This window comes from Callospermophilus lateralis, chromosome 9 (assembly GCF_048772815.1).
Source record: "Callospermophilus lateralis isolate mCalLat2 chromosome 9, mCalLat2.hap1, whole genome shotgun sequence".
In the NCBI taxonomy this organism is placed as follows: Eukaryota; Metazoa; Chordata; class Mammalia; order Rodentia; family Sciuridae; genus Callospermophilus; species Callospermophilus lateralis.
This window is the reverse complement of record NC_135313.1, coordinates 18,512,348-18,537,587: the sequence shown is the minus strand read 5'-3', so window position 1 is coordinate 18,537,587 and position 25,240 is coordinate 18,512,348. Positions and strand designations below refer to the sequence as shown.

Genomic DNA, 25,240 nt, shown 5'->3' with positions numbered 1-25,240 from the left:
GACGCGACCAGACCAGGCGCGTGCGCGACGGCTGCAAATTCCGCCCCGCTTACGTCTTCGCCCCGCCCCAGCATCTAGCGACGCCCAATCCAGGCAGCCCCGCCCCTGCTGTGACTATAGTACGCATGCGCACTTATCACTTTTTCCTTCCCAATTTCGACCTCCCATTATTTCCCTTCTACTCAACCCTGTTGGGCATGCGCAACGCTTGTCCTCCCAAGCCTGTTGGTCTTTTCCCGCCCTTCCCTGGCCTTTGCAGGAGGGACAGAGTACACACTCCACTAGGGACACCTGCTTGATTCCGAGGAGTGCGGGAACTAATAGGTCACAGAAGTCCTTTTGGTCTTAAATTTTCAAGGGACAAAGGACATACTCTGGGACTGTTAACTAGGCCGAAGGCCCGGAGGCGGGAAGAGGTTGTGTGGGTGGGGTCAAGGGTGAGAGGTCAGAAGGCAACGAAGGGGGCGGAGCGAGTGAAGGCGGATGGCGGCTCACCTTCCTTGGCGGCGGAGGCGCTGAAGCTGGGACGCGGGTCGGGCGCGTCCAACGAAAGAAGGAGAGCAGCGACTGCTCCCAACATGCACAGCCTGGCGACAGCAGCGGTGAGTGGCTGGGCCCACATCCTTCCTCAGCCCCGCCATTCGGCCTCCCCTAGTTCCCTGCGTCGGGCCCGAGTCTAGCCGCTTCTGCTCCCCGCCCGCGAGTCCCCGGCCCCCTCAACACCTCTCCGGGACGGTGTTGGAGCCAGCCCCCACTTTTCTCGCCGGATGCCTCTCGCGGCCTCCCGCGCGGCACTTCGTGTTCTTTTTTTTAGCCGGCGGGGCCTGTTCCTACGCCGGCAGCGCCCTCTGTGCAGCCCCGGCCGGCCATTCATTGATTCATTGCGCTGGCCGACAGTTTCAGGGCACCAGTCGTGTGCTGGGCGCTGGCAGCGATGAGGGAAATTCCATGATCAGACCGACTCGTCTGCTGCGCTTCAGACTCACCGCCTAGGTACATCGCAGCGGGAAGGAAATGGTCTCTGGTTCTAACCAGTCGCTTTGCATAGAGGCCCGTAGAAATGCATAATTATTGCATCTGACTTGTGGTTCTCTGCATTGAAAACCTTTCTCGCACAACTCGTTCGACCAAAGTGATCTTTAAACAAGAAATACCGATAGTGTTATTCACCTGTCTGAAACAACTCTGTGGGCTTCCTATTGCACTTAGGTAAATCTGGATTTCTCCGCATGGTCTGAAAGGCCCCATGTAATGTGGTCCTTATATACATTTACCGCTTTGTTTGATGCACCTTCTGGCCTCTATGCCTGGAATTTCCTTTCTACCTCTCCAAGCTTACAAACACATAAAGCATATGAATCTAACTGGTTCCTTTTCTCGCGTGTCTCCACCTAAATGTGCTGCAGTGAATTTCCCTGAGTACACTATAGAAAGTACTCGTGACTTTTCTGTCAGAGCAATCTTTACAGCACTCATCCCAATGTGTAATTATTGGATTTGTTGACTTGTTTGAAGTCTGTCTCCGTTGTCTGTCTCCCTGTTGAGTGCAGATAAGGACTAAGGGCAGGGACAGGGATAGTGTGAATCCTGATAATTTCTTTTCCTCAATGCCAGGACAATTCCTGGTACAAAGCAAAGACTCAATTTGCCGATTGAAAGACTGCGGATGAGGAAACTGACCACTGGGAGTTCATAACCATAAAGGGGAAAAGGGATCGTTTGATTTGCGCACACTCCTCTGAAGGCCATTTCCACTTTAATTTCACCAAGGGCAAGTGATTTAAGGAGAGTCATATAAAGTTGCATTATGAGGAAAAATGACAAACACAAAATAGAACACAAAAACTGCCATAATTTTAAATATAAAATGAAAAATTCAGCTGATTATAACTAAGCTATAGAAAACATTGTTCTTGAAATTTGATCTCTGTTGTCTTGGCATTTCCAGAACCAGTGATATCTGGGCCTCCTCTCACCATGTTTCTGGGTGTTTGTAACTATTCAAAGTGGAGAAGTATCTTTTGTAGCTCTCAATTAAGTAAGTCTAATTTCTTTACCTCTTTTGTTATTTGAAATTGTACCTATAATTTGAGAAGAAGGAAGTTGGGAGGTGTGGTTCCTGCTTGTAAGGAAGAGGCTGGATAAAGGAAATCCTTCCAAGGTTGGCTGTCAAAATCTGATTGTGTCCTCTGCAGGATTTGTACCTTTGATATCAATACCTTTGATTCTGGCCTCTATGTGTGGAATGCCCTTCCTACCTCTCCCCACTTAGAGAGACATTCAGCTTGTGAATCTAACTGGTTCCTTTTCCCTCTTCCCTATACCTCCCCAGACTCTATATTCAGTTTGTTTTCAGTTGCACCCTAATGCATCTTTTTTTTTTTTTTTTTTTTTTTAAGTACTGGGGCACTTAACCACTGAGCCACATCCCTAGCCCTATCTTGTATTTTTATTTAGAGATGGTCTCACTGAGTTGCTTAACACCTCACTTTTGCCAAGGCTGGCTTTGAACTCTGGATCCTCTTCTCTCAGCCTCTGGAGGCTCTGGGATTACTGGAATGCACCACCACGCCCGGCTTAATGCATCTTTTGAACAGCCATTAAAACTGTAGTACATTACTTAAATATTCAATACATGTTTCTTAATTACTTTACAATTCCTCACGTTAGCTTAAAGATTTGAATTTTTCTTGCATTTGCACTTGTTATGCTGTTTGCACCACTCATACAAGGATATTTAATTAGTGATGAAACTGAAACATAAAAAGTTGAACCACCTCCTTCTCAATCCCTCATTTCTTCTGTTCTGAGTAAAAGGCCAGTAATGATGTATCATTCACTAGAAATTGAGAAGAGTTAATACTTGCAACAACGCCTACAGTACGCTAAACTAAACAGCAGGAAAATCATCCCTGTAGGAAGGGAGACAGAAAGTACTATCAAAGAAGAATGTAATCACATGTGAATGTAGGATGTTCTTCATTAGTGGGAGAAAGTGATTTAGAGATACTTGACAAAATATCTTAAATTTTATCTTCAGTACTATTTTACTGTACTAAAAATTTATAGTTAGTTCTTGTCATTATGGATATATCCTATCAATTTCATTGCTGTCACCAGAAACTGTAACATCCTTCTGAAATTATATTTTGAAATCCAAGTGGAAATGGCCTTCAGAGGAGTGTGCTCAAGTCAATTTTCTATTAAATGGGGACAGAAGTACTACACAGAATTAGTCTAAAAATTAATAAGAATAACAAATTGCTCTCCGCTTGGCTAGGTTCGCTTACTGGTTAAATGACTCGATTCTTTTCTTGATAAAGTAACATACTACTATGTTGCTTCAGATTAATAGAACTACCGATCTTCTTGTGCCATAGGTCTTCTGTAACAGAGGTCTCTAGTTATGCTAGTAAAATAGACAAATGTAAACCTTTATGTGATGCATTAGATATGCATTGTAAAAATTCTTTTCACTGATTTCTGTTGGCAGTTTTAGCATCTGTCAACTTTTGTGTTTCTCTCGCTGCCCAACTAACCAGCAGCATCATTAGTTGTTTTATATCTTTATGTTGAAGCTGTGATTGACTCCCAGATGCCCTCCCCATTGACAAGTAGAACTATGCACTCTACAGTATCTAATTCATTGTTTTCTCCTAAGTCTCCTACTGAAGCTCTAAGCAAGTTGCTGAACTTTTCTTAACTTTATTCACTTCCATTTTTTAAAGTTATCTTGGGGGGAAAAAAAACAAACCATTTAGCTCTTAAGTTAATGAGGATAAGACTTTTAGGTTTCAGTTTGGTGTAGTTTGGTTTGTGATGCTGGGGATGGAACCCAGAGCCTCATGCATGCAAGCAAGCATTCTATCACTGAACTACATCCCTAACCCTAGAAAGTATATTATATAATAGTATCATTATTATGTTGATGTGCAAAACCACATGTTGAGTCACAGACTTAAGATAATAATTTTCATTTCAAACTAATCCTGTATTTTATTTACTGTGACATTTTCTTTTCTTTTTTTTTTTTTTTTATTAGTGACAGGGTCTTGCTGAGTTGCTAAGTGCCTCACTAAGTTGCTGAACTGGCTTTGAACTCGTGATTCTTCTGCCTCAGCCTCCTGAGCCACTGGGATTATAGGCATACACCACCTCATCTGACTTGGACCTTTAGTTATTTATGTTTCTGAGAATTGAACTGTTTGCCAGGCAAGCGTTCTACCACTGAGCTACAACCTCAGCCTTACTGTCCATTTTCATTGGTAGGAAAATAAAGAACTATGGCCCTTAAAACATAAAGTGATATTGATAATTTGGCTATTTTCTGTTTAAGAAAGTCATCAACATCAATTTTTTAATTTACTCAAAGGGGATGTTATCAATTAATTTGAGTGTGTTTTATTTAAAATAACTTCTAAATATCTTTCTACTTTTCATATTAAATGTTAGGATATTTCATAGATAGAAGACCTACTGTCCTTATCATTGTATTTGTGATACTTGTAATTAACCATTGATGTCCTACTTTCGTAAATGTCTTGCCTGTGCTGAGCTTTGTGGAAAGAAAAATAAAAGTGTTACTCAAAATACATTTTCTGCATACAAACCATTAAACAAAAATAGGGAAACATGCCTGCCATGGTGGCACATACCTATAATCCCAGCAAGCTCAGGAACCTGAGACAAGTTCATCGCATTTTCAAGGCCATTCTGGTCAACTTAGCAAAACCCTATCTCAGAATAAAATAAACACTTGAAAAAGGACTGTGGATGTAGCTGAGTGGTAGAGCTCTTGCCTAGCCTGTATGAAGCCCTATTTCAGTCCTGAGGACCACAGAAAAAGAACAGTTCCCTAATAAGTTTTGATAATATTTTTTCTTTTTTAGTTTTGTTTTTAGGGTTTTTTTTAGTTGTTGATAGACCTTTATTTTATTTATTTATATGTGGTGCTGAGAATCGAACACAGTGCCTCACATATGCCAGGCAAGTGCACTAGCACTGAGCTCCAGCCCCAGCTCGATAATATATTTTTATTTTTTTTATTTTATTTATTTTTTTTAGAAAGAGTGAGAGAGAGAGGGAGAGAGAGAGAATTTTTTTAATATTTATTTTTTAGTACTTGGCAGACACAACATCTTTGTTTGTACGTGGTGCTGAGGATCGAACCTGGACTTCACGCATGCCAGGCGAGCGCGCTACCACTTGAGCCACATCACAACTGTTGAAAGGACTATTGACTTTAGCAGGTTATAATTAAAATACAGTAATGTACATCAGCCCTTTTAGTTGTAGTTGGACATAATAACATTTATTTTTATGTGGTGCTGAGGATCGAACCCAGGGTCCCGCATATGTGAGGCGAGCGCTCTACCATTGAGCCACAACCCCAGCCCTGGTAAAACACATTCTAAATCATACTTCTCAAATAATTTTGTGTCTGAGTATGTAATTGAACTGTTTATCCAAATCCAAATTAGTGAACTATGTCAGAATACTAAACTTGAAGTTCTGTATATTCTTTTTATATTTTATTTAGAGACAGGGTCGTGCTGAGTTGCTGAGGCTGGCTTTGAACTCACAATCCTCCTGCCTCAGCCTCCCAAGCTACTGGGATTACAGGCGTGTGCCACCAAACCCTGCAAAGGCAGCTCTGATCAGCAGAAAATATTCATGGGTACCTAGGACTGGTTGTAGGGCTTACTGAAAAGGACATTAAAGAACTTTCTGGGATAATGGAAGTGATCTACATCTTAATTGTAGTGGTTACTAGATGTATAAATTGGTCAAAATTCATTGACACATACACTTAAACTGGCATGCTTTGTATGCAAATTATACCTCAATAAAACTGATGTCTCAGAACTGAATGAAATAATTTCTAAGGTAGAAATGACTAAAGCCAGTAATTATTTAATTTAGTTCCTGCACTTTAATAAAATTGAGACTTGAAAAGTTAATGACTTATCCTAGGTTGCAGAATTCTAGAAATGGCTAATCTGGGTTTTAAAGCCATGTGGGCTTGCAATTTAGTGTGCATTCATTCCATTTATGCACTTATATAGTTATTTGCAAATTGAGGTCTTTTCTGTTATTTTTTAATTTGATAAACATTTTTGTATTTGATTCTGCAAGAAGTCCATGAATTACCTAAAATTATGTGTAGGTTTTTACGTTTTTGTATTGTGTTTTTCTGAGGAAAAGACCCATATATATATTTTTTTAATTTTAATATTTATTTTTCAGTTTTCGGCGGACACAACATCTTTTGTTTGTATGTAGTGCTGAGGATCAAACCCGGGCCACACGCATGCCAGGCTAGCATGCTACTGCTGAGCCACATCCCCAGCCCCCATATTTTCATTTGATGCTTTTCTTTTTTTTTTTTTTTTTTTTTTTAGTTGTAGTTGAACACAATACCTTTATTTTATTTATTTTATGTGGTGCTGAGGATCAAACCCAGGGCCTCGAACACGCTAGGCGAGCGCTATACTGCTGAGCCACAACCCCAGCCCCTTCATTTGATTCTTGTAGGGTCTGGCCTCAAAGAAATGTTAACCTCTCTTCTTGTGGTCAGTACCCTGCTATTATTGATAATGTTTTTAAGTTAGGTAATCTCTATTAGGGAATCTACCACTAGGCAGTGTGTGCTACTACATTGAGTTCCATATCAACCACAGCTTCGGAAATGTGTTAGCAGATTAAAATAGACCTATATCTGAACTAGAAATCTTTAGAGAGTTTGAGAAGGGTCTCACTGTGTTACCCAAGGTGACTTGAAATCAGGCTTACCTGATCCTCTTGCCTTAGCCTCCTAAGTAGCTGGGACTACAAGTGCATGCTACTACACCTGGCTTGGTGATCTTTAGAATGGGATGAGGAGGAAATCTGCCCACTGTTTTGCTGATTGTAAAATGAGGATAATAAGTACCTTTGTTGTAAATTTTAAATAAAACTGCCTTTAAAAATACACACAGTTCCCTCTTCTTCCTCACCCATTCTACCCCTTGTTTCACTCCTCATCCCCTTTTAGGAAGAGTTTAATTTTTAGATCTTCTGTTTTTGTGAAAGGTATGCCTAAATAGTCCTTGGGATTCAGAAAATAAGATACATTTTACATTTTATTATCATCATGATCTAATGAAGACCGGGGCAGTGGTGCAAGCCTGTAATCCCAGCAACTTGGGAGGATGAGACAGGAGGAATGCAAATTTGAGTTCAGTCAAAGCAATTTAGCAAGCTCTAAGCAATGTAGCTATGCCCTGTCTCAAAATAAAAAGTAGATGGGTTAGGGTTGTGGTTCAGCAATCAGGCACTTGCCTAGCCTGTACAAGGTGCTGGGTTCGATCCTCAACACCACATAAAAATAAATAAAGTTATTGTGTCCAACTACAATTTAAAAGTGCCAAAAAGTAAAATTTAGCCTGTGTTTCCATTCATCTTTTAAGGTGCTGGAAAACTCTAAATAAATAAACACATACCCTTTCTTCTGGTAGGAATAACAAATACTATAGTTTTTGAGTTAGAAGCTATCTGCAGCAACATGGAAAGGGTAAGTACTTGAACAGTACTGCTTTTGCTGGAGGAATGTTCTTTCAATCTTCTTGTTGCCCTAGGAGCCTTTGATTCATTTAGGAGCATCACCAGTCAGAATTGCAAAGCAGCTTTTAGCAGTTTACTGTAATAGAAGTTGTAAGCTGCATGATAATTCAGTCTGTTTTGCCAACTTGTGGTTCATTCTATTAGGCAAGTGAAATAAGTACCAAGATAAAAGCTTCTAATCAAGCTTCCATTTATAGAAGGCCATCATTCAGGTTAGATAGAGGAAATTTGAGTCCACCTCAAAGTCAATCTTATACTTCATCCTAATCTTCAACAAGAGCAATTCTTTCTGTTGTCTTTCTATCTATGCAGTGGGTAATAATGGATGCTTTGAAAAGGATGGATATGCAGTGTATATGTAAGAATCATTTGGGGCTGGAGCAGTAGTAGCTCAGTGGCAGAGCACTTGCCATATGTGTGAAGCACTGGGTTTGATCTTTAGCACCACATAAAAATGAAACAAATAAAGGTATTTAAAAAAATAGAATCATTTGAAGGGATTGGGAATGTGGCTCATGTACAAGGCCCTGGGTTCAATCCCTAGCACCATTAAAAAAAAAAAACAGGAGAAAGAACTTTTCCATATTGTGGGTTTTCTGATCCAATGAAAAGGTTGTCAAAATTAATAAGAAGGAATCAGTAATGGATGGGAAGAGTATAATTTTTTCCCTCTCAGTAATTAATGGTTTGAACAAATGTTTATGCAGAAGCTTTTATTATATATAGTGAAACTTAAAGCTCCTATGTAAATCTGTAGCCTTGGAAATAACTATTGTTAACATGTGTCCTAGAAATGTGATATGTAAATATAAGAATATGTTTGTATATATTAGTGGGAGCATGTTATACAGGTTATTCTTTTTTTTTTTTCTATTAGTATATATAGAACTGTCTTTACTAAACTTCATAGTATTCATTATAGACGTGCACCAATACTTATTTAACTAGCCCCTTATTGATAAATCGTTGTCAGTTTCTGCTTTTAAAAAGCACAACAGTAAACATCCTGGTGTATATTCAGTAAGACCAAATAAACTTGGGATAAATTCCTAAACATGTAATTATTAATGCATGTGAGAATTGATAACTGACAAATAGGTTGAACTAGTTTACATGAAGAGTATATATTAAGAATAGCTCCCCTGATGTTTATGAACATTTCCTCTAAAGCACTGTTGCAGGTTAAGATTTTGTTCGATTCTAATTAACTCACATTTTCTTTTTTCTTTTTTTCCCCCTGAAGCCTGTGCCTACTGCACTGGCTCAAGTAGATAGGGAAAAGATCTATCAGTGGATCAACGAGCTGTCCAGTCCTGAAACAAGGGAAAATGCTTTGCTAGAGCTAAGTAAGAAGCGAGAATCTGTTCCTGACCTTGCACCCATGCTGTGGCATTCATTTGGTACTATTGCAGCACTTTTACAGGTGAGTATATATCTCTGAGTGACAGTTCAGTCAGATTCATTGCACTTGAATTTTTCTGTGCCTTTGCTTAAAGGACTTTGAATACTTTAAACGGATGGAGGTTTTTTTGTTGTTTTGTTGTTTTTGTTTTTTGTGCTGGGGGATCAGAGCCTTGTGCATGCGAGGCAAGCACTCTACCAACTGAGCTATATCCCCAGCCCAGAACTTTTTTTTTTTTCATAGTAGTAGATGGACACAATATTTTTACATTACTTACGAATTTTATATGGTGCTGAGGATTGAACCCAGTTCCTCACACATGCTAGGCAAGCACTCTGTCACCAAGCTACAACCACAGCCTCTTATAAGAACATTTTGCATAGAGGTTTTACAATTAAAATAAATGGAAATTGTATTCAGCAAATTATCACTTTTTGATTGAGTACCTTTCATATTCACTGCTGTTTATACATATCCTCACTCAACCGGCTAAGTATGTCCTTCTGCTCCTCTTTTGAAGTTGCTACCTAACCAAAATAAACTTCTTTGTGAGTCACTTTGGTTGACTTACTAGTAGTTTCTGGCCGGTGATTACATCATTATAACTTAAAGCAGGATGACAAAAAGAGAAATTATAAAAATATAAGGGTCCCTCAGGTGACAGACTCAGTAGCTGCAGAAAGAAAAAATGTAGATGACTACAGTTGTTTCTGTAGAATCCTCCTAGAGACACATGTAGAAATGCCTTAGGTAATTAGTCAAATATGTTTGTGATCAAAGGATAAGAGCATTGTTTATTTCTACTCCTTCTTTGATACTTCAGTTTTTGTAGGATACATATAGTTCAAAGGCTTTTTTGTTTTTGTTTTTGCTTTACTTTAATATGAATTAATATTATAATTAGTAGTACTTTAATATGAATTAATTTTATAATTAGTTACTCCTCGTTCATCTGGTGCTGATTTCCATTTTTTAGGAAATTGTAAATATTTATCCATCTATTAACCCACCCACGTTGACAGCACACCAATCTAACAGAGTTTGCAATGCTCTGGCATTACTGCAGTGTGTGGCATCACACCCAGAAACCAGGTAAATGCTTTGAGTGAGTTGGTAGGGGGAGGTTTATATTGAAAACAATTCTAAACTGTTGCTGAGTGAAAACAGAAGGGATGTGTAATGTGGGGTTTTTTGTATCTTCAGGACTCTTACTTTTTCCCATTCATGACAATGAACTTTAAAAGAGCAATATTCATACCATAGGAAAGGTGATACAGCTGCTTCTCCATCCCAAATCTATCATAGACAACTATGCTATACATAATATATAATAGTAATTCGTAAATATTATTTAAGCATTTTTCTCCACTAAACCCTTATTTGACTTCAAAATCCTTCTCAACATAGGATTCTAGGAATTGGCTTGAAAGTTAACTTTTTTTTTACCATTTTTGCATATCTGGAAAATTAGGAAAAGCCTGTTCAGGAATCTGTTTTGTGGCTCTCATGGTCCCTGAAACACTTGTTAAAGCCTTTTTTCTCTTTGTCCAGTTTTCTTATGACATCTGAGTGTTTTGTGGCACTGTGACCTTTCAGAGATTTAGAAAATTAGGAAGAAAATTATTTTTAAGCACTTAACAAAAACCCAAGAGTAATTTGTTAAAAATCTTGGGTGTTGATTCTGCTACAGGTATAACAATAAATAATACAAAGTAATAGACTGGTTTTAAGAATGCTTAGTATATTTGAAATGCCCTAACAAAAAAGAAAACTGCATTTAAACATAGCATATAAACCTTATGACTACTTTGTCTTGTCATCTTGGTTTATAAGTTTTTATCTATTCAGTCCTAAATTAGGTGAGGAGATAACCTAGGAGAATCTCCTGGGCACTTAATAGCATTTAGTCATCTGGGGGTTTTTTGTTTTTTGTTTTTTTTAGTTGTATGAACACAGTACCTTTATTTATTTTTATGTGGTGCTAAGGATCGAACCCAGTGCTTCACACATGCAAGGCAAGCGCTCTACCACTGAACCACAACCCCAGCCCCTATTGATATGTTTTTTAAATTCACAGTTGGCTATTTTAAGTTAAACAGTCTTTAAGGTACATGGTGCTGATTACAGAGAAATGCGTTCCCTTATCCACCCTGGCCTGTACTAGTGTTGTTCAGTGGAGGCACCATTGACATTTTGAATTGGATAAGTCTTGATAGTGGAAAAAGAAAAGCAAGAGAGGACTGTCATATGCATTGTAGGATGTTTAGTTGCATCTTTGGCATCTATCAATTGTTGAATGCCAGTACCTTCAACATCCCTTAATTCTGGCAACCAAAATGAATCCAGAGATTGTTAAACATTCCGTAGGAGCTAAAGCACCCTATTTGAGAACCATTCGTTGAAACTAATGACCCATAAATTTCCCCTTTCTGAGGATTGTTATAGGCCTTACAGAATAAAATGCTTGGATTTGAATGTTCAAAATACTTAGAAATCGAGCTGGGGTTGTGGTGGGTAGTAGAGCACTTGCCTAGCACGTGTGAGAACCTGGGTTTGATCCTCAGCACCACATAGAAATAAATAAATAAAGTGGAGATATTGTGTCCAACTACAACTAAAAAATAAATATTAAAAAAATACTTAGAAATCATCTTCAAGCTCTGAATGTGATTTTTTTTTTCTTCCAGGTCAGCTTTTCTTGCAGCACACATCCCACTTTTTTTGTACCCCTTTTTGCACACTGTCAGCAAAACACGTCCCTTTGAGTATCTTCGGCTTACTAGCCTTGGAGTTATTGGTAAGTTGTTAGGGTTGTTTTGTAAGCCTGAAGTCCTCATTCTGAAGTGGTCTAAGTTGAAATATTTTGTCTTGCTTCTTATGTCTTATTCTTTTTGTCTTTGAATTTATTCCATTCATTAATATCTGAGTTATGGGAACATGATAAATGATTGTCAATCACCATACTACATGTTCTAAGATTTTGAGGACTAATATTTAGAATTCAGTTCAGTATGTATATAGAAACATTTGCTGGCAAGGGAGAGTAAAGAATAATAATTTGATTCAACAGAATATTATTACAGGAATAAAAGTAATTCTGGACTTACCTTCTTTTAATGTTTTTTTTTTTTTTCCCCACTTATAATCTCTTCTCCCATAAGTTGAGGGAGAAGAGCTACTACTTTAATAAACTACTACTTTACCTAGTTATTTTTTTCATGCTTCAGTTAGTGTTTTTATGTATAATTACTGTGAGGGATATAGGTGAAATACTTATTGCTCAAGAATATAACATATCAACTATTTCAGACCTCAGACTCCTAGGTAGTAAGGAACTATCTTTGGAATATCTACTATATTATGGAATATAATACATTCAAGAAGATTTATTTTCCAAATCATCCTTTCTTTCTTAGTGTCTTTTAAGTTTTGCTTTTGTACTAACCAAAAAAAAAAAAAGAATACTAATTACACGGACTTGGTAATGCATTGTTTTAATGCTCAACCTGTGTTTGTGTCCCTATAATTATAGACCGTAAATCAGGAAATGATTTTAAAAGTTGGTATTTCCAAGATGTATGTCTCAAGTACATTTTATTCTTCTAAGGAGTAACCATTACCTTTTTTTTTTTTTTAAATTGATGGACAGCATGTCTTTATTTTATTTGTTTTTTTTTTTTAATGTGGTGCTAAGGATCGAACTCAGTGCCTCATATGTGCAAGGCAAGCACTCTGCCACTGAGCTACAGCCCCAGCCCAACCATTATCTTATATGCCTCAAATGAATGTTTCTGGTTTTTACATCTCCCAGTTGGTACTCTAATTAGAAATTTTTCCCAATAATATTCTTTTCTGCTTTTAAGCTACCAGAATTTTTCATGTAGGGCATCAGTATAATTCCAGCCAAAATAAAATAGTTAGATCCTTAATTCTTTCTTAACTCATCTTACTTCTGCTGGTTTTATTGACCATTACAGTGGGGTGGTAAATTTATGAGATATTAGGATAAAGGTTAGGAATGAGGAGATAATAAAGTTCTAAGCCAGCTTTAGCAACATAGACCTTAAACAACTCAGTGAGGCCGTCTCTAATAAAATATATATGTATTTTTTATATATCTGTATATATAAAAGAAACTACCAAAAGAAGCAAATTAAATCAAACAAAAAAAAAAGGTAATGGTAAAGACTGACAGTTAATGAAAAATGAGAACAGAAAAACAAAACTGGGAATGTAGCTTAGTGATAGAGCACTTGTCTAGCGTACACGAGGCTCTTCCCAGAACCACAAAAAAGAAATGAGTGAAACCAAAAGTTGATTCATTGGGGGAAAAGTCAGTACAGATTACAAATATGAATGAATGAGGGTACATCACTTGACTCTTCAGACTTTAAAAGGATAATAAAGGAATAGTAACAGTTCTGCTTAAAAATTAACAACTTAGATGAAATAGTAAAATTCTTTAAGAGACACTATTTGTCAGATTGCACTCAAAAAATAATAGATACAACATCAATGTTTATAGCAGCTCAGTTCACAATAGCTAAGGTATGGAACCAACCTAGGTGCCCTACAGCAGATGAATGAATAAAGAAAATGTGGTATGTGTACACAATGGAATATTATTCAGCTATAAAGAAGAATGAAATTATGGCATTTGCTGGTAAACAGATGGAACAGGAGACTGTCATGGAGTTGAGAGATGTAGCATTTTTAAATTGCCAATTCTAAATTGAACTAAGCCAATCTCAAAAAACCAAAGACCAAATGTTCTCTCTAATATGTAGATGCTAACACACACAATAAGAGGGGGAGGTTAGAATAGAAGTTTAATGGATTAGACCAAGGGGAATGAAGGGAAGGGAGGGAGGATGAGAATAGGAAAGACAGTGGAATGAATTGTACATAACTTTCCTATGTTTGTGTAGGAGTACATAACCAGTGTAACTCCACATGGTGTACAACCACAAGAATGGGAAGTTATACTCCATGTATGTATAATATGTCAAAAAACACTGTACTGTCATTTATATCTAAAAAAATAACATAATTTGAGTAGTCTTGTATCTATTAAATTGCTTTTCTAGTTAAAAACTTTTTAACTTAGAACACTGTAGGCTCTGATGGTTTTATTAGTGTCCTATACCAGAAATTGAAAGAAGAAATAAACCAGTTCTGCACATTTCCACAACATAGAAGGAAGGGGGAACCTTTCAACTTTTGTGAGGCCTGCATTACACTGACCATAAAAGCAGAGACTTTACAAGAAATGCAAATCACAGGCTAGTATCCCTCATGAACACTGGTGTAGAAATCTTCAATAAAATACTAACAAACTCAGCAATAAATAAAAAAGATCATTATGAATATAAATTTGGTTCAACTTTTCAAATATCAACCAATATGACCTGTCAATAGAAGAGAGAAGAAAAAAATCATACAATCATTTCTGTAGATAGATTATTGTCATGGAATTTAGAGATGAGCCTTTTGGGACTCGATTAAATTAAGATGAGGACAGGACCCTATGATGAGATTAGTATTATAAATATATAGACAATGAGCAATCCTGCTTTCTTTCTGTCCTTGCCACACGAGGGCACAGCAAGAGGGTATACATCTTCAAGTCAAGAAGAGAGCCCTTACCAGAACCCTTCCTTGTTGGCATTGTGATATCAGGCTTCCAGCTTCCAGAACTGTAAGAAAATAAATTTCAGGTTTTTTTCAGTTATGTAAGTCAGCAGTCTATGGCAGACTGACCCAATGCACTGATCTTAAAATTCATAAGGAAAGAGGGTTGGGGGGAGGTTAGTGTTAGAGTGTTTGCCTTGTAAGCCTGAGACTCTAGGTTCAATCCACAGTACTACAAAAAATAAATAAAATTTACACGGAAAGACAGAGGAACTAAAAAATTCAAACACTTTTTAAAAGAAGAGCAAAGTTGGAAGATATATACTACCTGATCCAGACCTACTGGAAAACTACAGTAGTCAAAATATTGTGGTATTGGATAAAATTAACTTGTAAATCATTGCAGCAGAATGGAGAGTCCAGACATACATACATGGTCAGTTGTTGTTTGATAAAAGTGCAGAGACAATTTAATGGAGAAAAAGATTGTCTTTTCAACAAATAATACTATAAAAAATGGAATATCAGTATGTAGAACAGTGAATCACGATCCATACCTATATTCTAAATTAATTCAGGGCTGGAGTTGTAGCTCCGTGGTAGAGCACATGCCTTGAATGCGAAAGGCACTGGGTTCGATCCTCAGCACCACATAAAAATAAATAAATAAAGATATTGTGTCCATGTACAGCTAAAATATTTTTTAATATTTATTTATTTATTTTAGTTGTAAGTAAACACAACACCTTTATTTCATTTTTATGTGATGCTGAGAATCGAACCTAGGGCCTCACGCATGCTAGGTGAGCGCTCTGCCTCTGAGCCACAATCCCAGCCCCAACTAAAATATTTTTTTTTTCCAAAGAGAAAGAATTTTTTTTTTAATATTTATTTTTTTAGTTTTTTCGGTGGACACAACATCTTTATTTTTATGTGGTGCTGAGGATCGAACCCAGTGCCCCGTGCATGCCAGGCGAGTGTATTACTGCTTGAGCCACATCCCCAGCCCCCAACTAAAATATTTTTTAAAAATTAATTCAGTATAGATCATAGGTCTACATTTTAAATCTAAATGAAAAAATTAATTTGATAGCTGCCTTAGGCCACATTAGAAAATTATTCATGCTGGTTGATGTGGAGTTTAGAGATGTAGCATTATAAATTACCAGTTCTGGCATTCCCCATTCTTTCTCAAGATAATTGATTTTAGTTATTACAGATTTAGGTATTTATATAAAAGCTAGTGATGCATTGAGCAGCTTAAGTCATTTAAAGGGCCCTGCTTCCCTGTGTATAGACTGAAAAAGATGTCACTGAGCTATGTCCATTGCCTGATCAGCTTTATCATTCGTTTTTATCAGTGACTAGAAACTCACAGAATAATAGAATGGAATGAATTTTAGGAGTCATCTGTTCTCGTCTCATTTTATTGATAAAGATCTAGATCTACAAAGGGAAAGTAACTATCAAGTTGGTAAACTAACTTGGGGACACAGGATTATAATCTAGGTGTGTGTTTGTTTCTTGTTTGTAATTTAAAAAAAATTTTTTTAGTTGTAGATGGACACAGTACCTTTATTTTGTTTATTTTATTTTTTTATGTGGTGCTAAGGATCAAATCCAGTGCCTCACACTCTACCACTGAGCCACAACCCCAGCCCTGTAATTTTTTTTTTTTTTTTGTAATTTCCTTAGTTTTATCCTACAATATTTGTGCTCTTTGAGAAAACAGGCAATTAAATAACCTGTGAGTGGTGTTTCAAATTGACACCATTTCTTTGCTACCTGGAAATATGCTTTTATACTGATGTAGAATTCTCCCTAACCTAAAATAAGTAGAGGACAGATTGGTGGTATTGTTCTAAGATCGTCTAACAAGAATGATAAACATATTATTTAAAAGGTGGCTAAACCACTGCTAACTGTAGGATGAACCAAACTTGGTGTCTGGTCTTTCGGTGATGACTAATAAAATCAACCTGTGCTTTTCTTCCTTTTTTTTTTTTTTTTTTTTTTTTTAATAGAGGTGTGAATCTGATTCTTTGGCATAGAAACCTCAGTTTGTGTTCTGAGTTATTTAAATTCCACAACTAACTTGACAGTACAAAATTGATTTAACTGAAAATCCTGACTCAAAAAATAATTTTGTTTTGTCATATTTTCTTTAGGGGCCTTGGTGAAAACAGATGAGCAAGAAGTAATCAACTTTTTATTGACAACAGAAATTATCCCTTTGTGTTTGCGCATTATGGAATCTGGAAGTGAACTTTCTAAAACAGTATGTGCCTTTACTGGTCTACGTTGTTTTGGCTCTTGAACTGCTGCTTTTATGATCCAAGGATCACTTTCTGCCTCTTTTATCTCATTTTTCCCTCTGAGAATTTTGTTGTCCTAGCCTTATTGTCTTAAGACATTAATGTTGTGTCCAAGTCTTGGGCCATCCTAATGTTTTCCTTTTGTAGGTAGCTTGGCTTGCCTTTTTTTGTGTGGATATCTATAAGCTTCTTTATTAGTTTTTAAATTCTTTAATAATCTGTATCAGATTTTTATTAGAAGAGCATATCCCTGCTTTTGTTTTTGTTTTTATGGTTTTTTAATTTGTTCTAATCTCTTGTTTCAGCAACATCAGTTATGTTACTTTGTCTATCTTTCATACTTCCCCCCCTCTAACATTTTATATTATTTCATATCATTTGATTTTTCTCACGGCTTCTTTTCCATTTTGCTGACTCTATTTTGCAGTATCCAACTTCTGCTCTAATCACAATAAATTTTTTTAAATGAATGAATATTACAACATCAGATCTAAAATATAGATAATTATTACTTGTTACCTTTTTTGGGGGGTATGTCTCCATAGTTTCCATGTGGAGATTTCTATCAAGGATTATTATTTTAAGTGATAGATAAGGAGAAGTTCTATGAACTTTAAGTCAAGTACTTTACCTCCAGATACCTTTTTTATTTGGTACTGAGGAATGAACTCAGGGGCACAACCCCAGCCCTATTTTGTATTTTATTTAGAGACAGGGTCTCACTGAGTTGCTTAGTGCCTCGCTATTGCTGAGGCTGGCTTTGAAATCGCAATCCTCCTGCCTTAGCCTCCTGAGCCTCTGGGATCATAGGCATGTGCCACTGCCCGGGGCTCCAAATACTTTTCAGTAAGTCCTCCATTCTGTGATGTGTATGTGTGTGTGTTAAGGAAATTTATACCTCTGTCTGCAGTTTTCTGCTTATACACACAAAAGACAAGTGACATGTGAACCTTTATTTCATGCTTTTCATAATTCTTCCCTAATTTTAGTTATTTTTATTAATTTCAGTGTATTTCAAGGACAGGATTAAGAATGCATAAAACTGTATGCTCATCTTTTATTATTATTTGCCTGTGAAGAATTTGGTTTTGGTATTGTTTTTGTTTTTCTCTCTTTCTTTTTGCAGTACTAGGGATGAAACCCAGGGCTCATGAATGATAGGCAAGCTCTCTCCCTCTTAGCTGTATCCCCAGCCTTGTGAATAGGTTTTTCAAGTTGACTTCTTATAACTATGGCAGAAATACTCATTTCTACTTTGGTGACATCTCTTTAAATGTAGGCAAAACATCTCTGTTAAGAAAACATTTTCGGGGCTGGGGATGTGGCTCAAGCGGTAGCGCGCTCACCTGGCATGCATGCGGCCTGGGTTCGATCCTCAGCAGCACATGCAAACAAAGATGTTGTGTCCGCCAAAAACTAAAAAATAGATAATAAAAAATTCTAAAAAAAAAAAAGAAAGAAAACATTTTCCAAGCTCATTTTATTATAGAATACTCTGTAAGTTATATTTGTCTGAAGACCAACAAGACTGAGATATAATGAAACCTTAAAATACATTAAAGAAAGGTCTTAAGCAGATTAATTGCTGTAAGAAATTAAGGGGGAAATATGTTTTAAATGCCATAAACATTACATATATTGATTAGGTAATCCACATAATATAGACCAGTGATAAATGAGTAGACAACATAAATGTTAATTAGTAAGTAATCTTGTTATTCTTAGGCATGGTGTTCCTGTTTCATAAATACTAATTATTGCATAATTTGTTACATTTACTAAGTGTCTGATATGTGCCTTTTTTGGTACTGGGGAGTGAATCCAGGAGCACTTAGCCAGCCCCATTTTGTATTTTATTTAGAGATGGGGTCTCACTGAGTTACTTGGGGTCTCACAAGTTGCTGAGGCTGGCTGTAAACTTGTTTTTGGGTTTTTGTTTGTTTGTTTGTTTTTTAGAGTGAGAGAATTTTTTTTTTTAATATTTATTTTTTAGTTATCGGCGGACACAACATCTTTGTTTGTATGTGGTGCTGAGGATCGAACCAGGGCCGCACACATGCCAGGCGAGCGCGCTACCGCTTGAGCCACATCTCCAGCCCCAAGGCTGGCTGTAAACTTGTGATCCTCCTGCCTCAGCCTCCCGAGCCACTGGGATTACAGGCTTGTACCATCACGCCCAATGCCAATTATTTTAACCACTATATGTACATTATTCCGTCAGATTCTCACGACTGTCACCTCCATAGCACAGATGAGAAACAAAGGCTTAGGGTACTTAATTTACCTAAAATTTCATGGAAATGATGAAACATGAGATTTGAACCTAGACACTATGAAGCTGCTTTGATCCACTGTGCTAACAAGAACAATTACATAAGTATTAATATTTTTATATGTTAATTAGAAAAATTTTAGAAGAAAATAACATATTCTAAATGCTATCCTCACAGCACAAATTCAGAAATCTCTCTTTCCTTCCATTTGTTTCTGCCCTCCCCTTTGGAATAAGGTATTTGGGAAAGTTACTTATGTGTTAAATCGCATTTTCTTGACTTATTTGGAAATCACCATTTAAGATAAATACTACCATTCAGATTGCAATTGAATGTTTTAGCTTAAGTTTGTAACAAGGTATGTATGATTCTCTTCAAATTTATCCTCTCCTATATTATATTTTATATCATATCAAATTATATCTTAGTATTCCTACTTTGTTTCTTATATTTCAACAGCGAGGTAAGGAAATAAGCCAAGCAAGGTGGTACAAACTCTAATCCCAGCTACTTGGGAGTCTAAAGGCAAAGGAATCTCAAGTTTGAGGCCAGTCTGGGCGATTTCACAAGACTCTGTCTCAAAATTTAAAAAAGGACTGGGCATGCAACCCAGTGGTTGAATACCCTGGGTTCAATCCCCAGAACTGCCCCCCCAAAAAAAAGAAGAAAAAAAGGAAGAAGAAAGGAAACAATGTATCTTAGGAGATATTAAAGCAAATTCATGTTATATGTCATCAGCTTTTCATTTGATGATATCAAAAACATGGTAAAAACTTGATTGGGAAAGTGATTCTGAGGTTTGGGGGTTTTCTGGTTTGTTTTTAGTTTCAGAATTTTAATTTTATGTGAAATTTTAAATTTCACATCTGGAAAAAGTAGAGAAATTTCAGAATAATTAGAGTAAGTGGAAACTTAAAATAGACTAAGGATAAGCATTAGAATATTTCGAGAAAACTACTAAAAGTGTTATATGGTAACCAAGTATCCTCAGTTACCCCTGTTCTTCAAGCTCTGAATATTTGTGGCCAGTCTATATTCAGAATCCCAAAAGAATTCTCTGCCACCTGTAGAATATGGGTTTTTATCCTGAGTCTTTTCTTTATTGCACTCTTCAGATTTTCAAAGGAATATATGACCTCTCTCCCACAAACCCACAGAAAATATAAGAACCTAGCCTTCTCCCAAATTTATCAGGCATATAACGCTGATCTTTCATCCACTTAATCCACATACTGAGGCTTTTCCACTTTTTTTTTTTTCATTTTTGTCAATCTTGGGTTTGTTCTTGTTCTTGTTTGGTGGTGTGGGGATTGAGCTTTGTCACTTGATAGCTTTGTCACTTGGAACCTTATCCTGGCACTTTGATTAGTAGTTTATGCATGGCACATAATAGATGTTCTATAACCTGGATTTTTAAAAATCTGTAGGACTTGCCCTTTTATGTAAAGTGAAAATAACAGTTTCTACCTCATAAGTTTATTGGAATAATTTATTGGGTAGATAACAGTGTCTACCTCATAAGTTTACTGGGAAGATAAAATAAAGGCTTATAAATCCTTTAGAAAAAAGTCCTGATATGTATAGTGATGTTCAGTATGGAGATATTGTTAACTTTTTGTACTAAGCATATGTGATAGAATAAGTTGTATGTGGTATACAGGGGTCTCTGCTTGTGCAATTTACTGATTGATGGGAAATTGAGTGGACAATTGGTTAGTAAGTCTGAGCAACTTTTTAAACTCTTTTTGTTTTACTCCAGGTTGCCACATTCATCCTCCAGAAGATCCTCTTAGATGACACTGGTTTGGCTTATATATGTCAGACATATGAACGTTTCTCCCATGTTGCCATGATCTTGGTGAGTTTTTTCACCTACTTCATTTTCATCCTTGGCCCCCCACACTAGAGATTAAATCCAGGTGTGCCCTGCCGCTTAGCTTCATCCCCAGCCCTTTTTATTTTGAGACAGGGTCTCACTAAATTGAGGCTGACCTCAAACTTAAAATTCTAGTACCTCAGCCTCTTAAGTAACTGGGATTACAGGTTAGACAATCTTCTCCAATGTCAATTACAATTATTTTCTGTTTTGTGTTTTTTTTCCTACCTTTCCCCCTATTTTGGGCAAAACAGGGTAAAATGGTCCTGCAGCTATCCAAAGAGCCTTCTGCCCGTCTTTTGAAGCATGTAGTAAGATGTTACCTTCGACTCTCAGATAATCCCAGGTAAACATTTACAGGATTTATATTTAAGGGAAATATTCTGCTGATTGGACACATATCATGGCATAGATCCCTGAATCTTTAACACAGGAAGGGATATAATTTTATTTAGTTGGTCTTAGATAGAGTTCCTTTTAAAATCTAAAATTCCTTTTAAAATCTAAAATGCTAAATTTGAAAAATCCATCATATATATATATATATATATATATATATATATAGGTATATCTTCCCAATGTAATTCTCTATCCTATTCTGAAATTCCAGAGTCTAGATAATTGCAAGGGAAACCCTATGTAATGGGTTACTCCTGTGGTTTGAGCTTTCTGTTGCTATTCCAAGTGGTCAGAAAGAGCAGTATACTTCCAAAGATCATCTTAGAAAGGACCATAACCCAGAAGACTCTAAAATTATATTTCTAATTCTCTGGTTCCTGTAAAGTCCTTTGAGCTAATTATTTCATCTCCTTACGTTGATAATCTTTCTGTCAGAAATCATACGTTGTAGTTATAATTGATTTTAGAAATGTCTGACCTTTTGTTTCATAAATCCATTATTTATTTTGAAAGCTACTTGTTCAGATTCTGCCAAACCACATAATGGAGTGATTTCTGTATTCCTAGAAATAGGGATAACTGATTTAATGTGAACTCCTGCCACTAGAGTTATTTTTTGTTTGTTTTGGGGTTTTTGTTTGTTTGTTTTGTAGATGGACACAATACCTTTATTTTATTTTATTTTATTTTATTTATTTTATGTGGTACCGAGTATTGAACCCAGTGCCTCACACATGGTAGGCAAGTGCTCTCTACTGAGCCACAACCCCAGGCCCAGCCATACCTATCTCTGACCATTTTGTTCTTTTCTTCAGTGGTTCTGTTTTCACTGTGATTTGAAAATGTGTTGATTTAATATTCTACTTGAATAAAATAGCTATAACTTTGTTTAAATTAGCTATAAAGTAGTTAACGTTTACCTTTTATAGGTTTTCAAATTTGACTTTCTACTATTCATTATTTCAAAGAAAATGAAATGTTTAAAAGTTTATCTGATAATTTTTGGTTTTGTCATGTATCCAATATTTTAAAATATAAAATTGAAGCAATTTCTGTAAAGATACAAATTGGTAAAGCTAGTACAAATTTAAAATTTATTATTTGTCATATACAAGTGAGGTCATCTGCTATTTAATATACTGATTTTTGAAATTATTTCATTTACTGTAACTCACCTATTTCCAACCTGAGTATTTTGACAGTATTGACTGTAAAAATATCCGAAAGCAGTTTGAAGTAAGTTATTACATCTTTTTTTTTCCATTTTACTTTTGCATGAAATTCTACAGTGGGGCATCATTCTGAAAATATTTACAGACTACAGATTCTGGAGGTCTCTGAGCCTATGAACTTATTTAAGTGGTTTCTTAGTATAACTTGACAGAGCAATAGATTCCCAGAATACTGTATATCTAAGAAAGCAACTCTTGCCTAGCCCCAAAATGTGGATTTATTTGTTGGTCTTCCTGGTTGGTTTGTTTGTTTCTGATGTAGGGCACGTGAAGCACTCAGGCAGTGCCTCCCTGACCAGCTGAAGGACACAACTTTTGCCCAGGTGCTAAAAGATGACACCACCACAAAACGCTGGCTTGCACAACTGGTGAAGAACCTGCAAGAGGGACAGGTCACCGATCCCCGGGGTATCCCCCTGCCCCCTCAGTGATCCTCCCTTGTCCCCTCCCACCACTCCCCTAAGTTGGGAAAGGGAAGGGGAACCTAAGAGGAAAACAGCTCAGGTTTTATCACCGACTGGGAATAGAGAACCTCAATGCTGAACTGCACTGGAGAAAAGGGGCAGTGTACTCCCGCTGAGGTGTACGGGCTGCCATCTCAGGCTGCCTTGAGGACCTGGGCTCTCTGCTACTCCCAGGAAATGGGCTCCTAACACAGCAGTCTGCCACCACAGCCCCAGGAGGATGTCAACACCAGCAAATGCTGTATTTGCAGCATGCCCAAGATGACCTGCTCTTCCACCTCTACCTAGCTACTGGCAGGGAGGGGAGACAGTGGTGAAAGCAGCACTCTAGGCATGATGAACGCCTGGGACCAAGCCATGTGGCGTTTTTTACTTGCCTTCCTGGAAGACTCAATATGTGTCTCTTAATTCTCTCTCTCTCAGTATTTGTTTACTTTGGATTTTTTGTTTTTAATCTCAGAGAGAGGTGTGTTTAATGGACACAAGCTGTAATTTTCAGCAAAACTTTGTCAATTGGCACTGTTTACAAGTCTGTTAGCTGCATAAGCTTAATAAAAAGTTGGTCTGGGCATTACATCCCCTCTGATGCAGGCCGATAGCTGCATCAAGCTGTTGGGAGAAATGGGAGGCAGGGGTAAGATGTAAAGCCAAAGGACAGCAGGAACCCAACGCCTGAATACCTTCCTTCTCTCATTCTTTTACTCTCATTCCTGAATGCCACAAGGACCTTAACCTTGTTTTTGGCTGTAGCTGCTAGCTTTTCCAAATCTTAATGCTTTTCCTTTTTCCACTTCCCTCCTATTAAACTTAAAACAGACGTCTTAATTCATCTGGCTATCCTGAAAGGGTATAGTATTGGGGCAGAAAACGGGTTGTGGTCTTCAAAGATATACTCAGATGACTTTTAAAAGGGAGGTGCCTGGGATTAAGGTGATTAGCCACCTGATCCCATTCTTTAAGTGTGAATTTCAACAGCTTCATCTGTCTTCATGATTGTACTTGAAGCAGTATTGATTGAATGAGTTTATTTTATTCAGATTTAAGATGGAGGGCTAGACTCTGCTCGCAAGTTTGTTTCTTGGGGTGTTTTTTTTTTCTTTTTTTTTTTTTTTTCTCCTTTTAACACAATTTCTTGTGGTCTGGGAATTACAGGGTTGTCACAAAATATTTTTTCACTTGTTCATGTTGTGTGGGAGAATTGTTCTTCTTCCTTTGGAGCTTTAGATGACTATTCACAATTTTCAGGCTTGAATCTATATCTTAGTGTAAACTGCCTTGCTTTTCCCTTGTTAGTCCCTGTTCTTTCTCTCTCATCCCCATCTCCAGTCAAAGATGGAATTGCTGATCCAACTCTAGAGAGGGACCAAGTCTTTCTGTCCACATCTCACAAAATTGAAGATGTCTTTGAATAAGTTTGGGGAGGGTCTATAAGGGGAAAGTTTAGAGAAACCTTTGCAGAGGCAGTTTTGCCAACCCAAGGGCTTTCAAGCCGACTTTCACAAAAGGGAGCCGGTCTTATTAGTTGGCTTCTGTCTCTTTTAGAGCCAGGAAAGTAGTAATTAAGTAGCCTAGATGTAGGAAGGGTAGAATAAGCACTTATTCCCCTCCCTACCAAAAGGAAGAGAACCTGGACACCTCAGTAGTCTCAAGCCTGAAGAGGAGAGGTCTTGGAGAAAGCAGAGGACAGCATGGAATCGATAGATGTCTTGACTCCCTTCAGCCACAGCCTGCAATCTGAAGAATCCAACTAGGGTAACCCTGATTTTGACAACCGCCTTCCTGCTGAGCCAAAGTTTTCTCATTCCCCCTCCACTGGGGAAGCAGCTGAGGTCCAGGGCCTTGCTCCTGGAAAATTCTATGTCCATCTTTCGGTGCATTGGCCATGTTACTGTGCCAATAGTGTCTTAATTCTTATCCCATCTATTCTCAGCTGGCCTTGGAACCCACATAGGAGTTAATGGGGGAGGGGTGGGATGGGTATTCTTCCTGTGGTTGGTCCTAATGTTACATGTATTATATAAAGAGACCCTCTCCCCTTATTTTGTG

General features: G+C 37.3%; 1 protein-coding gene across 1 annotated transcript; it reads left to right on the top strand.

The window, feature by feature from the left end:
• The first annotated feature begins 205 nt into the window (after window positions 1-205).
• Cnot9 (CCR4-NOT transcription complex subunit 9) lies at window positions 206-24,936 on the top strand. The gene is made up of 8 exons (XM_076866324.2): window positions 206-602; window positions 8,846-9,025; window positions 9,981-10,096; window positions 11,692-11,801; window positions 16,804-16,913; window positions 20,983-21,081; window positions 21,354-21,445; window positions 22,993-24,936. Exons 1-8 carry the CDS (start codon window positions 579-581, stop codon window positions 23,159-23,161), a joined length of 900 nt encoding a protein of 299 aa, XP_076722439.1. The 5' UTR covers window positions 206-578; the 3' UTR covers window positions 23,162-24,936.
• The last annotated feature ends 304 nt before the right edge of the window (window positions 24,937-25,240 follow it).